Genomic DNA, 14766 nt, shown 5'->3' with positions numbered 1-14766 from the left:
GAATGGACCTAGTGATATTTTAAATTAGTCCCTCATTTTCTAGGAGTTGTATTAAGAAAGCAAACTACTGCTTTGGGGTATGAGATGACTGTAAATTAGAGAGGGTACAGTGGTATAGTGATATGCTTTTAATTATTTCCAAAAAAAGATTTTATTCATTCATGTGTCTTTTTTCTTTTTCTTTTTCTTTTTTTTTTTGGACAGAGTCTTGCTCTGTCACCCAGGCTGGAGAGCGGTGGCAGGATCTCAGCTCACCAAAACCTCCGCCTCCCGGCTTCAAGTGATTCTCCTGCCTCAGCTTCTCGAGTAGCTGGGACTACAGGCGCGTGCCACCATGCCCGGCTGATTTTTGTATTTTTAGTAGAGTTGGGGTTTCACCATGTTGGCCAGGATGGTCTCGAATTTGTGACCTCGTGATCTGCCCCCTCGCCCTCCCGAACTGTTGGGATTACAGGCGTGAGTCACTGTGCCCGGCCTCCTGTCCTGTCTTTTGTTTAATGACTGGGGAAAACATGATACCATGTTGCTTCTCGAGTTGTTTTGTTTCAGTCTTTGGTCTTTGCTAGTAGCTAATAACACGAACTAGTGTTTATCAAGTGCTTTTTACACAGAAGGGCTTGGGCTGTGTTCTGCATTTTCTTGTTTAACCCTCTTAAAACTCCTATAAAATGGTACATATTTTTCTCCCAATTTACAGTCCCTTTAAAGCAAATAATTATAAAAATCCCTATACATGTCACACAGCTAGATCTGGGATTTCATATCAGGCCATCAAACAAAGAGTTTATGTACTTAGAAAGTTTTCCATTCTTTTTCTACAATAGAGTCAGATAGCAAGAAATTACCAAGCCAGGAACCTGAAACAAAACGGACATCATGTGGGGCTGGGTGGGTGCATGGGCTTTGCAGACTGGACTTTCACTCCAGCTCTTTTAATGATTAGGTGTAAGTGACCTACATTTTGTGAGTAACAGTTTTCTCATCAGCCAACTAAGAATAATTACACCAGATTCACAGTTATTGAAGAGATAAAGGCATGAATGTGAGATGTCTGGCATAGGGTATCTCATTTAGCAGACACAGAATGAATACTTGTTTCTGGCTTTTTCTCTCTACATATGCACAAAGAATGCGACTAGAAGCATTGGCTCTAGCCCTGCTCAACTTTCCTCTATTTCCAATACCAAGGGGCTCTGACTTAGGCTGCCACACCAGGCAAGGAGGGCAGTACCACCTCACTTGACCAAGGGCAGGGAGTCACGGACACATCACTTCCTGAGATCCTTTTCCACACCAAGGACTGATGTTTCTGGAATTCTCACGTTATGAAGACAAAACATATAAATGGAAATTTTCTCAGGTAGAGACTCACTCTTGTAGCTCATTGAGTAGGCCACTAGTGGTCCACCCCCACTGTCTTTACTTATTCCTTGACATCACATATCTCTTGCAAAACCTCAAATAATATGAAATGCAATCACCCAAAAATAGCATAGCCATAATTAGAGGCATTTAGGAAAGACAGGTGAGTGTGCCACAACTACCTAACACATCAGCAAATCTGGATTAACCACTTTCTTTGATTTTCCACAATGCAACCTTACTTTTTAATAGTTGGGAATGTTCTAAGTGAATTTAGCAGAGGTTGTTAATCAACTTGAAAGCTGAATTCTGACTTGTCTGACTCTTGGTGGTGGTGGTAGCAGTAGATGTTTACTTTTAGGTTTTGGTGGTGGTGGAATATCACTTCAACGTAAATTATCAGAAATAAGTATTTGTGAACCCCTCTCGCATTAATATATCTTATTCTGTAAAAAGAACATGTGCAATTTCTCTTAGATACACTACTGCTGCAGCTCACAAACACCTCTGCATATTACATGTACCTCCTTCTGCTCCTCAAGAGTGTGGTCTATTTTGCCATCATCACCTGCTGTCTGCTTAGAAGAACGGCTTTCTGCTGCAATGGAGAGAAATCATAACAGACAGTGGCACAAGGAGGTCATCTTTTCCTCATCGGTTATTGTCCCTAGAAGTGTCTTATGAGGATCTAGTTGGGCTTTCTTTCTGGGTTTGGGCCATTTCAGTTCTCATGTGTGTACTATTCTATCATTATCGTATAATGGTTTTCAAACCAGTGGGCACACAGAGAACCTCACTCTGTAATAACAATGAGGAATAGCCATGGCGATCTCCAGCACCACTCTGTCCATGTTTTCCACAGCTCCTCCAGCCAACCCAAATAGCGCCTGCTATAGTGTAGACAGCCTGTGGCTTCTAGCTTTGTCCCTCTCTTAGTGTTCTTTAATCAGATAACTGCCTGGAAGCCTCTCATTTTACACGCCCTGAAGCAGTCTTCTTTGCTAGTTGAATTATGTGGTGTGTTTTTCGTAATAAGCAAAATAAATTTAAAAAAAAATGAAAAGTTGACTTTTGTCCACGTTTATTTTAATTGGATGACATCGAATTGAACATCCAAGGTAAGAAACAGCATGGCAATTGGGCTGTGGAATTCTGTATTGGTTGTAAGAATGGTCCAACACCCCATTTCTAATTCTTTCCCTGAGATCGTGGTTATCACACCTTCTAAGAGGAACTACAACCAAATGAAGGAGCTCATGTGGCTTCTGTTTGAAAGGTCACCAGAGTCAGATTCATTCGGTTTAGGACATTCCAGTGGCTATAGGACACCATCTACTGTGACGCGTACCGTGTGAGCTCAGCTCTAGAGTGTTTCGCAGACACTGTGTTTCCTGATCCTCACGATACCCCCGTGAGAGCTGCCCTAAAAGCAGAGAGTCAGCGTGATGGAGAGGTTCAGCACATGCTCTCTGATCCCAGGAATCCTGGGTATGGTGTTTCATATCTGTGTGACCTCAGGTGAGTTCCAGGAACTCTATGTGCCATAATCTCCTCATGTAAAATGAAGTTATAATGCCCCGTTTCCTGGAGTTATGTGGATTAGATGAGTTAATGACACCTGGCACGTGCAAGTCCTCCACAGTGTCGGCACGCACTGTTGGTAGCTCTACTCTAGAGACAGTAATAAACCAAAAAGTGTCTGACACAGGCCTCAATCAACTTAGAAGTTTATTTTGCCTATGTTACGGGCATGCCCAACTTCCTGAGATAATAATTTATTTCATAAGAATATTTTTAAAACTCGAGTAAACTTGTTAATGTTTATTGCTGCAGCCACTCTGTCCATCTCCACCATCATTGCAACAACGCAGGTCCTTGTTGCCTCTTATTGGCTTATGGCGACCACCTATAAAACCATCTGCTTCACCCAAATTGCTGTCCTGGGGAGCGCCCCTTCCTTTCTGCTTGCACATTTATCTTCCTCAAGTGCAAATGTGATCATGTGACTTTCCTCCCTAAATCTTTTAGCAAGTCCTCATTGTCTATTCTTCTTTCAAAAACATTTATTTGAAAATGCTATAAAAATAGAAAATTTTCCACATGCTTACTTCTTAAAAATTAATGTGTTTTAAGTTTCTCCTACCCCATTTCCATCCCATGCCTCTTTACTCAATGGATGCAATTATTCTTCTACATGTTCCTTCTGGCCATGTGTAGCTTTGTCATTTTAATTTTAATCTTTTTGGACCCTGTGTTATCTGGGATGAGGTAGAGTGATATTTTTATTTTTTCAGGTAATTATTTGCCTAATGCCTGTTTCCAAATAATCCACAATTTCCTTACAATTTAAGAATGCTCCAGCATGTTTTTAATAGCTACACATACTTAACACATTTTCTGGAGAATTTCTGTTTTATTTGTCTGTTTCATTATTCTTGTATCATTATCATATTATCTCAGTAGCTTTGTGGCAAGTATTAAGATCTACCATGCCAAATGTCTATTCACTGTACCATTTTTCAGAAAATTCTTTTTCAATCATCTCATATTTATTCACCCCTGTAGAATTTAAAATCAACTTATCTAGCCTAACATTAAACCTCACACCCTAGAAGAACAACATGTCGTAGTAATTCTGACTAAAATTGCTGGAAATTTGTAGATGAATTTAGGGTGTATTGGCCTCTTTATGATAGAAGCTTTTTATTCATCAATGTATGTTTCTCCATTTATTTAGGTTTTATTTTATGCCCTTAGGAAAACTAAATACTGTGTTCTTCATATCATTCTTGTATTTTTTTGGTAAATTTAATAAAAGATTTTATAATTCATTACTTGTTCACATTTTATTAGTTAAATCCTTCATGGCTCTTGAAATATTGACAGCTGCTAAGACTTGTGATGCTTCCCCTCATGGTCCTGAAATAAGGAAGGCCAGAGGACAAAAAGAGATTGAGTGGGCATCATTCCATCTATCACAGGTGTAAAGGGTCATTGACAGCGCCAAGTAATAATTTTGAATTTTCTATTAAGAAGAAACCCTTTCCAAACATAATTTTCACCCAGCCCCATTGTCTTCTCCATTGGTGTGGGGGCTGTGGCCTGCCGTGTATGGATAGGTGCCCTCTGTGACCTCACTCATACCTTCCTGAATGAAGACTCAGGGGACTTAGGCTGGAGCAGGGTGGATCTGGAGTGGACATGGAGGTCGTCAAGGCTTGTCCTCCTCAGTCCTTGCAACTGAACACCTCATCTGTACTCAAGAGATCACACAGCCGACACCAGCTTAAGATGGCAGATTTTTCAACATATCAGATAACTAAATTTTTTTTTTTGGTTATGCCATAGTTTAAATAAAGAATGTATTACTTCATGGGACATAGAATTCTACAAATTTCTTCTGCTATTCCAGGAAAAATGATAAGTCATTGTGGAAAACATTTCCTCATTTGGCATTGCCTTGGTAAAGCATCATGTTGCCAAATGATACAAGTGGCTTTTTGAAAGTGGAGACCTTTGTTCAAATTTCTCAAGTATATCTGCGTTGACACATTTGCATTTTCAGTTACTAAAGAGCTTCCTCCTTTCAGAAGTATCTTCCCAAATTACTAACAGGCCCTGGTGTTTGTGGGAACAGAAGGGCTTTTCCTTTGATGTAATCTCAAAGCAGTTTCAACACAATTGAACCCCTGGAAATTAAAAAAGAAAAAAAACGACAATTCTCTGAATACTTTTCCTGGTGATTTAGAAAAGTAGTGCGTTGACCCACTGAGCCCGCTGTTTTTTCTCTCTATCGCCCAGGCTGGAGTGCAATGGCACGATCTCGGCTCACTGCAACCTCTGCCTCCCTGGTTCAAGCAATTCTCCTGCCTCAGCCTCCCGAGTAGCTGTGACTACAGGCACACGCCACCACGCCCGGATAATATTTTTTTGTATGTTAGTAGAGACGGGGTTTCACTGTGTTGCCAAAGCTGGTCTTGAACTCCTGAGTTCAGGCAATCCACCTGCCTCAGCCTCTGAAAGTGCTAGGATTACAGGCGTGACCCACTGCGCCTGGCCTTTCTTTTTTTGTTGTTGTTGGTTTTTTATCTTAACATTTCTTTTTGCTGTTGATGCTTTTCAAGAATTACTGCCTTAGAAGAAAGCAGGCAATTTATGAGGAAAAATTACAAACTATCACATGTCACAAAACCTATATTCAAGGACTTCCAAAAAAGCCAGAAGATGAAATTGCTAGTTCAAAGTTGTTGGATTGCTAGTCATGTCATGAGGATCAGAAGGTTGAGATTTTTGTAGAAGCTTAGACCAGTGTGATAGTAGTGATTGGATCAAGACGTTTGCAAAAGGGACTAGGCTCATAGTAACTTCGCCTGGTAAGTAATTTTTTTTCTGTTTTTATTCCAGTAATGAAAAACTGATAGATGTTTTTTAGAAAAAAATGATCAACCTTACCTGAATATGTCACATTCCTGGCCTCAGTATACGAACAGCAATGTTTCAGGGTAGCTGAATGCCTGGCACTTGGTAGGTGATAGAAATATTATTTCCTCTTCCAGAATTCAAGTTACTACCCATGAGAGGTCTTTATACACTCAGGAATACAGATAAATGTATCAATCCCCATCTATTCAACAGCTCACTTCAGAAGAAATGTCACTATTCGTAAAATGCTTTTTATTTCTAAAAGCCTAATTGTACCTGCTTCTAAAAGTAATTAGAATGTTTTACGTATTATCTCAAATACGATCTGCCTGAATACAAGGTGATTTTTCATTTTCCAGAGAAAATTTATACAAGTTTAAGAAAATATGTATTTTCCCCTCCCGCAACTTGAATATGTAAATTTATAGGGATACAAGTAAAAAAGTCAAATGTCTAATTATAACATTCAATTTCTTAACTGGATCATACCTCAAAGTTAAAGATTATATCAATATCAATATCAGTTGAGAAATATTGCCTTTGTTGCCCTTATATTTCATTAAAATTTTTGTTTTGATGCTTCACATGCATGTAAAGCATCTATCTCAGAGCAGCTTTCTAAGGCATCTCAGGTCTCACTGTCCATTTTGGATTCCTCATATGATGGTGTCCCTGAATATTTTACTCTAAGAAACAATGATCCACTCACAAAATAAAAGGAAATTATTTTTTCCAATTTATTCTGTTATTCTACATTTGTATGAAGTAAGTAAAAAGTACAGGGACCTTAGCTCCAAGTAATAATGACCAAATCCATGATAAATTTCTTTGCTTTTTTTTTCCTTTTACCAGTGCTATCCCCAAACTAGCATTCATTGAGTTCATTTCATGTTGATATCTCCTCCAGTTAGTCCTTCTGGATCAAAGCAGAGTATTAGAAGAACATTTTTTAATATGAGAGGTTACACAAAAACTGTACCATACATAAGGCACCTCCCCATTTTGTGAGAGAAAAATTTTGGAAAAAAAGCCTCATTTTAGGTTCTGGCACTTTCTATCTAAATTTAGTATGTAGGTGTCCCTATCACAGAGCTAGGATTTGCAAACATATTCTCCATTCCTTGTGTCTTATTTGAGCTTGACCTTACAAAACAATCAACTCCTGGGGACAAAAGAGAAACATGCTAAATGCACAAACTCTTTGTTATTTATTTAAGCTACCTGTTTCCAAAATCTATTTGAGAAGACCTAAATTAAAATACACAAACACAGTCAGACCATTAAATATATACAGATGATCTAAAGCCCTAAGTAAAGGAGAAGGAAAAAGGCCTGTGATTACCTAGCGAGGAGCACAGTTTAAAATTTTATGCTCAAAAGAAGGAGAAAAAGGTAGGGGAATACATACATCTTACTAATTGATAAAAAGAAGCACACCAAATTTTCAAATATCATATTTTTTCTATTACTAAATTGGAAAAAGACTTCAATGCATGAGTCCTTTAGAAGGAAATGGAAGAGTGGGCATTGCCTTCAACTTCCATTTTGGAAAATGAAAGGAATGGTCATGAAAAACCCACTGCATATTACCAATGCATCAGTGCTATGGGCATCCTGACATTTAATGAAATGCACAGATGGTGATGCTCAGCAGACATGGTCAGGCAGATAACATGTAGTGATCTAAAGTGACAACAGAGAGATGGATTTGAGGACCAGGCCTCCTGCCTTTTCTCTACCCATTCTCCCTTGAAGGGTCAAGCCAGGTGTTTCGAGGTGGACTTCGGCATAAACTAGACAGAAATCAGTTTGAGGCTGAAGTTTCTGGTGAAACTTGGAAGGCAAATAAGTTGTGCTGCTGATTAGAAAAAGGCTCACTTGTTTTGAAAAACACAAGTGAAGAATTTCCATACACTGACACTGACTGTATATATTAGACTTTAGCCAATATTCCCTTTGATTTTCCTAACACGGCAGGTAAGGCAAAGGATAATCTATTAAAGATTGGGTGTGTGGAAGGCGTGTTTCTTGTGATGATGGGGACGATGGCTTTGAGAATCCCAGAGCAAAGTGGAATGCAAACAGAGGAACTGAGAAATTATTCTTCCTGCTTAATTGCTATGGATTTAACTGCCACTCCAAAATGCTGAATTTTTTTTAGTAAGGGCAATGCTTGGTCCTATAGGGTTAAAATGTCATGTCAAGGCACACAATCATAGCAAACAGATTGCTAATCATAACAATGACATCATCATCATCATAATCTCTTATATTTCCACAGCATTTATTTTTGAGGCAGGGTCTTCCCCTGTTGCCCAGTCGGGAGTGCAGTGGTGTGATCAAGGCTCACTGCAGCCTCGAACTCCTAGGCTCAAGTGACCCTCCTGCCTCAGCCTCTCGAGTAGCTGGGCCTACAGTCGTGCACATCATGCTCAGCTAATGCTTTTTTTTATTTTTAGTAAATATGGGGTCTCACTAGATACTGCGTTGCCCAGGCTGGCCTCAAAATTCTGAGTTCAAGCAATCCTCCCACCTCAGCCTCCCAAAGTGCTGGGATTATAGGCACGAGCCACTGCACTGGGACCTATAACATTTTAATCAAATTGCTTTTTTATGTCTTGTTTCATTTTGGTCTCACTTCAGTGCTGGTAGCGATGTTGAACTGATTTTGAAACATCACTGTTTTTAGACAAATAAAACACCAAAAGCTTTAAGTTATTTGATTTGTGGAGCAACAGAACTTGTTATGAGCAAAATGAACCAGGACTGGAACCCTGGTCTTTTGAGAATCCCAGACCACCAGAATTTGAAGAACTCAGGGAAACTGAATTAGAGTTTTTGATATGGACTGAATCACTGTGGAATTATTATAAGAAACTCTTTGGCAGTGGAACAACACTTGTTGTCACAGGTAAGTATCGGAAGAATACAACATTTCCAAGGTAATAGAGGGAAGGCAGGAAATGATTAAACTGGAATAATGTAATAATGTTTAGAAAAAAGAGGAATTGGATGGGGATTTGATGTAGAAATCTTAGGAGAGACTTTAAAACAAATGCTCATACTAAAAGAGAACATAGATAACATGGCACAAATAACATAATAGGATTTGGCTTTGTGCATATACGGACTTCTATAAAGTGCTCATATATAATGTATGAAACGATCTCATTAAAATGTTTGGCCCTGAGACCAAATGTATTATGACAGGTAAGTTTGTGATAGACTCTATAGAGTGGACACATATTCATCTCTGATGGTCAAAGACATGTTGACTCTTGTTGTGAAGGAGCCCGGGTGTTGGAGTCAGGTCCACCTGGAACTCTGGCTCCACCACTCACAGATTAGTGAAATTGAGTGATTATTCTCTGGCCTCAGTTTTCTAATCCATAAAATGGGATAACAGTATGAATTCAGCAGGGTTGTATAAGAATTGCACAACATAGTGTGAATTAAGTACTTGGCACATTGTCCAACCCAAAATAGGTGCCCAACAAATGTTCTCTGGATTCACATGTAAAGAGACAATGGGATCTACTATGGAGAGTTGCTCTCAGTCCATCAAATTTACAGAGCAGCAATTCTCCAGAGGATTCAGCTGTACTTCTAACTGCTCAAATGGAAGGTTATCTTAACATCAGCTCACACACACAAAAATTGAACTTATGGATTCGTTTCTTGTTAGCAGACTTTTTAATCACTTGGCAAAAACATTGCATTAAGATGTCTATTTTTTATTTTTGTTGTTCTATGTGCTTTACTTAATCCTTTATCTTAATTGATATCATTTCTAACACCAATATATTTGTCCTAAGATTTATAGCCAATTAGTTTAGGGTTCTGTTCATATGTCTCAGGAAAAAAAGGTTAAAATCTTACCAAAAATGGTCAAGATATCAAATCAATTAAATCCAGTTGGAAACATCATAAATCTGAAATACATATTTAAACATAAAATGGCTATAACTATTTAGCTAATGAAAAAATAAGACATAGAGAACTCTTAAATAAATATCCATATGTAGATTTAATATATCATACCATCTATAAAAATGTAGTTGATACTTGGTAAATTTACAATGCTGCATTTTAATAAACTACAAACAACTTAGGCAATTTAACTCAAATATACTATTTGATTATGCAAATAAATGTACATAAATGAATCCAACAGGTTTATTTAAATAAATAAAATATATAAATTCTACTTGCTATTGAAGTAAGTAAAAATGTACCATACTTGACCATAAAAAACACTCTTAATACGTACATTTTAAAAGTAGTATTTTAAAAATCATGTGAGAGGATGATCCAGAATATCGGCCCTTACCATGTATAATCGAGTACGCTATTTAATGATTTGTTAACTATTACCTTGAGAAAGTTATGGAAGTTCCAGATTCATTTTGTCCTGAAAAGAATGAAACTTAAAGCATCTAGCCAAAGAAAGGGGACAAGAGGCAATGAATGCTGTGGTACCGTACAGAAAATGTCCAAGTTTATCATTTGATTTTTAATTTCTTTAGTACAATGAATTAGAAGTATTTCCATGAAGAGACACTAGTTCTTAGGATGAAAATTAGATTGGAAAATATACTGACTAGAGACTAAAATTATATAAATATAATGTACAATTGAAAAATTACTCTTACATTTTATAACATGCTTTTAAAATTAGAAGCAAACTATATGGTGGAGAAATATACACTGTCTCACAAGTATAACAAGTAAAATACTATTTACACTAAAAATAAAGAGTATGAAATTAAGATGAGCACATTATGCCTAATTAAATTTATAGCATGCTCAAAAATTAATATTTCTGTATATGTTTACTAATTTTGTATGAAAATCAGAAACTTTGCTACACAGACAGAAATTATCAAGATTGTTTTCTTTTCTTTTCAAATGAGAAATTTAATTCTTATTTTCTTAAGAAATTGTTCAATTATTAAACTCACTTCAAACCAGCCAAAGCATTGGAGTTTCAATTGGAAATCAAAATAGAAAGAATTGTAACATTTATAATTTCAGTTATTAGATTAAAAATACATGTATAACCCACTAACATTCCAGATTCAAGTGATATGCCTTTGTAAACATATGATGCTTTGTTATGTATCTTGACCCTATGCCTATGAAGCTCTGAAATCATGACTTTTAATAGAGCAATTACATACACATTTTATTCAGCAAGCTAAGACAAAGAGAATAACAGAGATTTAAAACAGTTAAATAGCATATTAGGACAGACACAAATTCTGGGAGAGACATAAAGAGTCAAAATATAGATACACTGATTTACATAGACCTTCTCATTAATGGGGTAAATTTATATAAAAACCAGTATAAAAAATACACCCCTGGTGCATTCTTAGTCATTCTTAAACTTCAAATGAAATTCCAAAATAAAATGTGCTTTTGGTGAATATTTTCTAAAGCAAAATAAAATTTTGATAAGTGCATTACTGGAGAAGATTAACACAAGAGTATTTCTGAAAAGAATCAAGAAAAAATTTAAATAAGAGTTTTGGAAATGTTGCCATTTTGTTTCTAAATTAAAGAGATGGTGAATAATCTGGAGGTACAGCTGTAAATACTGCTGCATCCCAAAACTTGGAGGGTGCAGATGTGAAATTGAGATGTTACATAAAGTTAGATATTAACTAGGGGGACTGCTCATGGTATACACATTGAAGCTACACGGTCAACTTGATAGACAGTATGTACACATAGAAGTAGATTCTCTTTAAAATAAGTGACTGTGTGTGTTAAAAATAAAAGTGAACATAATGGCTAGGCATGGTGGCTCACACCTATAATCCCAGGATTTGGGAGGCTGAGGCAGGCAGATCACTTGAGCGCAGGAGTTTTAAACCAGCCTGGTCAATATGGTGAAATATGTCTCTAGAAAAAACTAATATTAGCCAGGCATGGTGATGCATACCTGTAGTCCCAGCTACTTGGGAGGCTGAGGTGGGAGGATCACTTGAGCCTGGGAAGTCGAGACTGCAGTGAGCTATGATCTTGCCGCTGCATTCCAACCTGGACGACAGAGCTGGCCCCAGTCTCAACAACAACAACAAAAATTTTGACATTTATCCATATGGGAAATAAGATAAATAACAAGATAAATATGGTGCATCGCGGAATCAGTTAAATGAAGAGTGGGAGTACACAAAATTGCAGAACATGAGAATGTGTCATATTTGGCCAAAGAACATAAGTTACAGAGGATGGAAAAGGGAAGTGGGAAAAGGACCAAAGAGTCTCATCTGTAGAGAGATCATTAAGGTTTTCTGACCTTCCACTTTCCCCTGCCATCCACCTTGAAAACCTGCTTCACTATGATGAAACAAAAGAGATTAAAAAATAAAATAAATATGCTCATGAACATTGGAAGCCCTGGTAGGAGGCAGTTAAAAATCACACTCATCACAGCATGTGCAGAATAAAGGCCAGGTTTTCATCCAGCATCTGACACTTGAGAGCTGTGACTTTTGACAAGTTATTTAATGTCTTGATCCTCTTTTCAACATCTGTAAAATAAGCACAATAATAAGTACTGTGCAGCCTAGCCTGGATGAAGGGCCGCGGTGGACACCAGCTCAATAGCACCTTCTCTTTTTATGGTTATGTACTAGGCCACTCCAAACCGTGCAATGTGTGTGTTTCTCTAATGATTCTTTTAAACTCATATTTCATTTCTCCCCATAGATAAAAACCTTGATGCAGATGTTTCCCCCAAGCCCACTATTTTTCTTCCTTCAATTGCTGAAACAAAGCTCCAGAAGGCTGGAACATACCTTTGTCTTCTTGAGAAATTTTTCCCGGATATTATTAAGATACATTGGCAAGAAAAGAAGAGCAACACGATTCTGCGATCCCAGGAGGGGAACACCATGAAGACTAACGACACATACATGAAATTTAGCTGGTTAACGGTGCCAGAAATGTCACTGGACAAAGAACACAGATGTATTGTCAGACATGAGAATCATAAAAACGGAGTTGATCAAGAAATTATCTTTCCTCCAATAAAGACAGGTATGTGTTTACGCATATCATCTGTCAGAACACTTCTTTGAAAGTGAATGCTGCATTTTTTCCTTTCAGTATTAATGAAAAACAAACATAAATCTTTCTTAAAAATTATTACATTTAATGGTAGCGTAAATGCCCTGCTACTTTTCTATAGAATTAAAATGGTATAGGTTTTGGAGAAAACAAAATTGAAAAAGTTACTGAAGGTTTCTCAGCCTCAGCTCCAAAATAAGAAAGTCACGTGCTGGTTTTTAGGGTTGTTAGATGGATTAAAGAAACAACATACACAGAAGCATCTAGCAACGTGACACGTGGTAAACGCTCAAAAAGTGTTCTCCCTTCTTTTGATGACTTTACTTGATTGGGAAATAACATATATATGTCTTTCAGGAATGTTCTGCCCAAGCAGGAGAGTCACTCACCTCAATCTTGCTACCCACAAAGTTTAACCTACAAACCATGGGTTCATTGTTGACAAAATAATGTTTATCTGAAGATAACTGTAGATCATATTTATCTGTAGATAATGTTTATCTGTGGAGTGTGGCTCTACAAAACATAGAATAGTCTTGGCCACTGCAGTTTTATAGAGGCCTTGGGTTTTTCAGAGTTTCATTTTATATATCACCATAAAGTAACATTTCATAACTACAGGTGGGTAAGGCTTACATGTACAAACATTCTTCCATTTTCCACAATAAATGCATTTCCTGCCATTGGTGAATGCCGCTCAATAAACATTTATTGTACAATTATGACACGCCAGGCTTAGTGGAAATGTGGATGAACAGACAAGGATGAGTTACTGTCGTAAGGATGATGCATGACAGTGCAGAGAATATCCTGTCTTCCTGATCACTCAGGGTCACTCATGATTCATGTGTGAGGTCCCAAAACAGTGCCTTTGATGCAGATTCTGTACATCTCTAGACGATTGGTCCAAGGGCTGAATGTGCTCTGGCCCAGTGGTCCGGTCTGTCACTCTATGTCAACATCCTGAATATGAACATAACAGTCCAACATCTCCAAAGTGGGCATGAAAAGGACTCATTTTGTGCTTTTTCCTGTGGTTAACAAGTCCTTTTTAGCCTGGGGGAACAAGCATTAACAAAATGTTTGAAGATCTTTGCCATGTACCATTCCAAATTTTTAGGGTAAGTCTTTAGCTTTTCAGATCCTGAGTTTCTGCAATGATCAAATGTGATTTGGATAGTTGCCTTGACTTTCTCCTCGGGCTATAATGGAGTGCAAAGGAAACAATGGCAGGGAAAATGCTTGCTTTCAAAATGGTAGCATGGATGTGTTCATTCGTGTAGTTACTGTATTAGGTATAGCCTTTCCTGAAACTAACTGAAGTGGGGTTATAAAAACAGTCCCAATTTTCTATTTCCTTTGCTGAGACACAAAGAGGAGACAAAAGTGCAAAGCTTGAGGGTAGTTTTACCACTGTGCTTAAGTGTTCTGATTTTTCCAGTGATCAGGGTGAAATAAAAAGCATAGTAATTTCCAGGGCAGTGAATACCATACAGGAGACAAGTTACAGTTTTATAATCTGTTTTACTTTACACTAAATTCTAAAAGTAAAATGTCTTTTTTTTTTTTTTTTTTTTTTCCGAGACAGATTTTCACTCTTGTAGCCCAGGCAGGAGTGCTATGGTGTGATCTCGGCTCACGGCAACCTCTACCTCCCAGTTTCAAGCGATTCTTCTGCCTCAGCCTCCCGAGAAGTTGAAATTACAGGTGCCTGGCACCATATCTCGCTAATTATTCTATTTTTAGTAGAGATCGGGTTTTACCATGTTGGCCAGGCTGGTCTCGAACTCCTGACCTCAAGTGATTCACCCGCCTCAGCCTCCCAAAGTGCTGGGATTACAGGTGTGAGTCACTGTGCCGGGCCTAACAGTAAAATGTCTTTCATGTGCTTCTAAAGGCAACTAC

The 14766-nt window shown here is 37.7% G+C and overlaps 2 protein-coding genes across 5 annotated transcripts in view; both read left to right on the top strand.

Annotated features, from left to right (window-relative positions):
- Positions 1 to 4118, top strand: part of LOC100969130 (T cell receptor gamma constant 1) — a 92912-nt gene extending 88794 nt beyond the window's left edge. For all 3 annotated transcript variants that reach the window (XM_063606209.1, XM_063606210.1, XM_055115862.2), the window contains one exon: positions 1840 to 4118. In XM_063606209.1, the coding sequence (XP_063462279.1) occupies positions 1840 to 1982 (143 nt within the window). In that variant the 3' untranslated portion in view covers positions 1983 to 4118. The remainder of the gene's footprint in view (positions 1 to 1839) is intronic.
- A 1136-nt stretch (positions 4119 to 5254) lies between these two features.
- LOC100970768 (T-cell receptor gamma alternate reading frame protein) lies at positions 5255 to 12825 on the top strand. 2 transcript variants are annotated; one of them, XM_034963956.2, is made up of 2 exons: positions 5255 to 5735; positions 12502 to 12825. In XM_034963956.2, the coding sequence occupies exon 2, from the start codon at positions 12514 to 12516 to the stop codon at positions 12688 to 12690; it is 177 nt and encodes a 58-aa protein (XP_034819847.2). In that variant the 5' UTR covers positions 5255 to 5735; positions 12502 to 12513; the 3' UTR covers positions 12691 to 12825. The 2 variants fall into 2 exon arrangements, with proteins under 2 accessions (XP_034819847.2, XP_054971838.1); XM_055115863.1 differs by lacking the exon at positions 5255 to 5735 and adding an exon at positions 8564 to 8695.
- The last annotated feature ends 1941 nt before the right edge of the window (positions 12826 to 14766 follow it).

Source organism: Pan paniscus, chromosome 6 (assembly GCF_029289425.2).
Source record: "Pan paniscus chromosome 6, NHGRI_mPanPan1-v2.0_pri, whole genome shotgun sequence".
Classification (NCBI taxonomy): domain Eukaryota; kingdom Metazoa; phylum Chordata; class Mammalia; order Primates; family Hominidae; genus Pan; species Pan paniscus.
The sequence above is the reverse complement of the archived record's forward strand: the minus strand, read 5'-3'. Positions and strand labels throughout refer to the sequence as shown.

Coding starts and splice junctions, on each gene's coding strand:
- LOC100970768 (XM_034963956.2), top strand. CDS start 12,514: ATGCAGATGTTTCCCCCAAGCCCACTATTTTTCTTCCTTCAATTGCTG.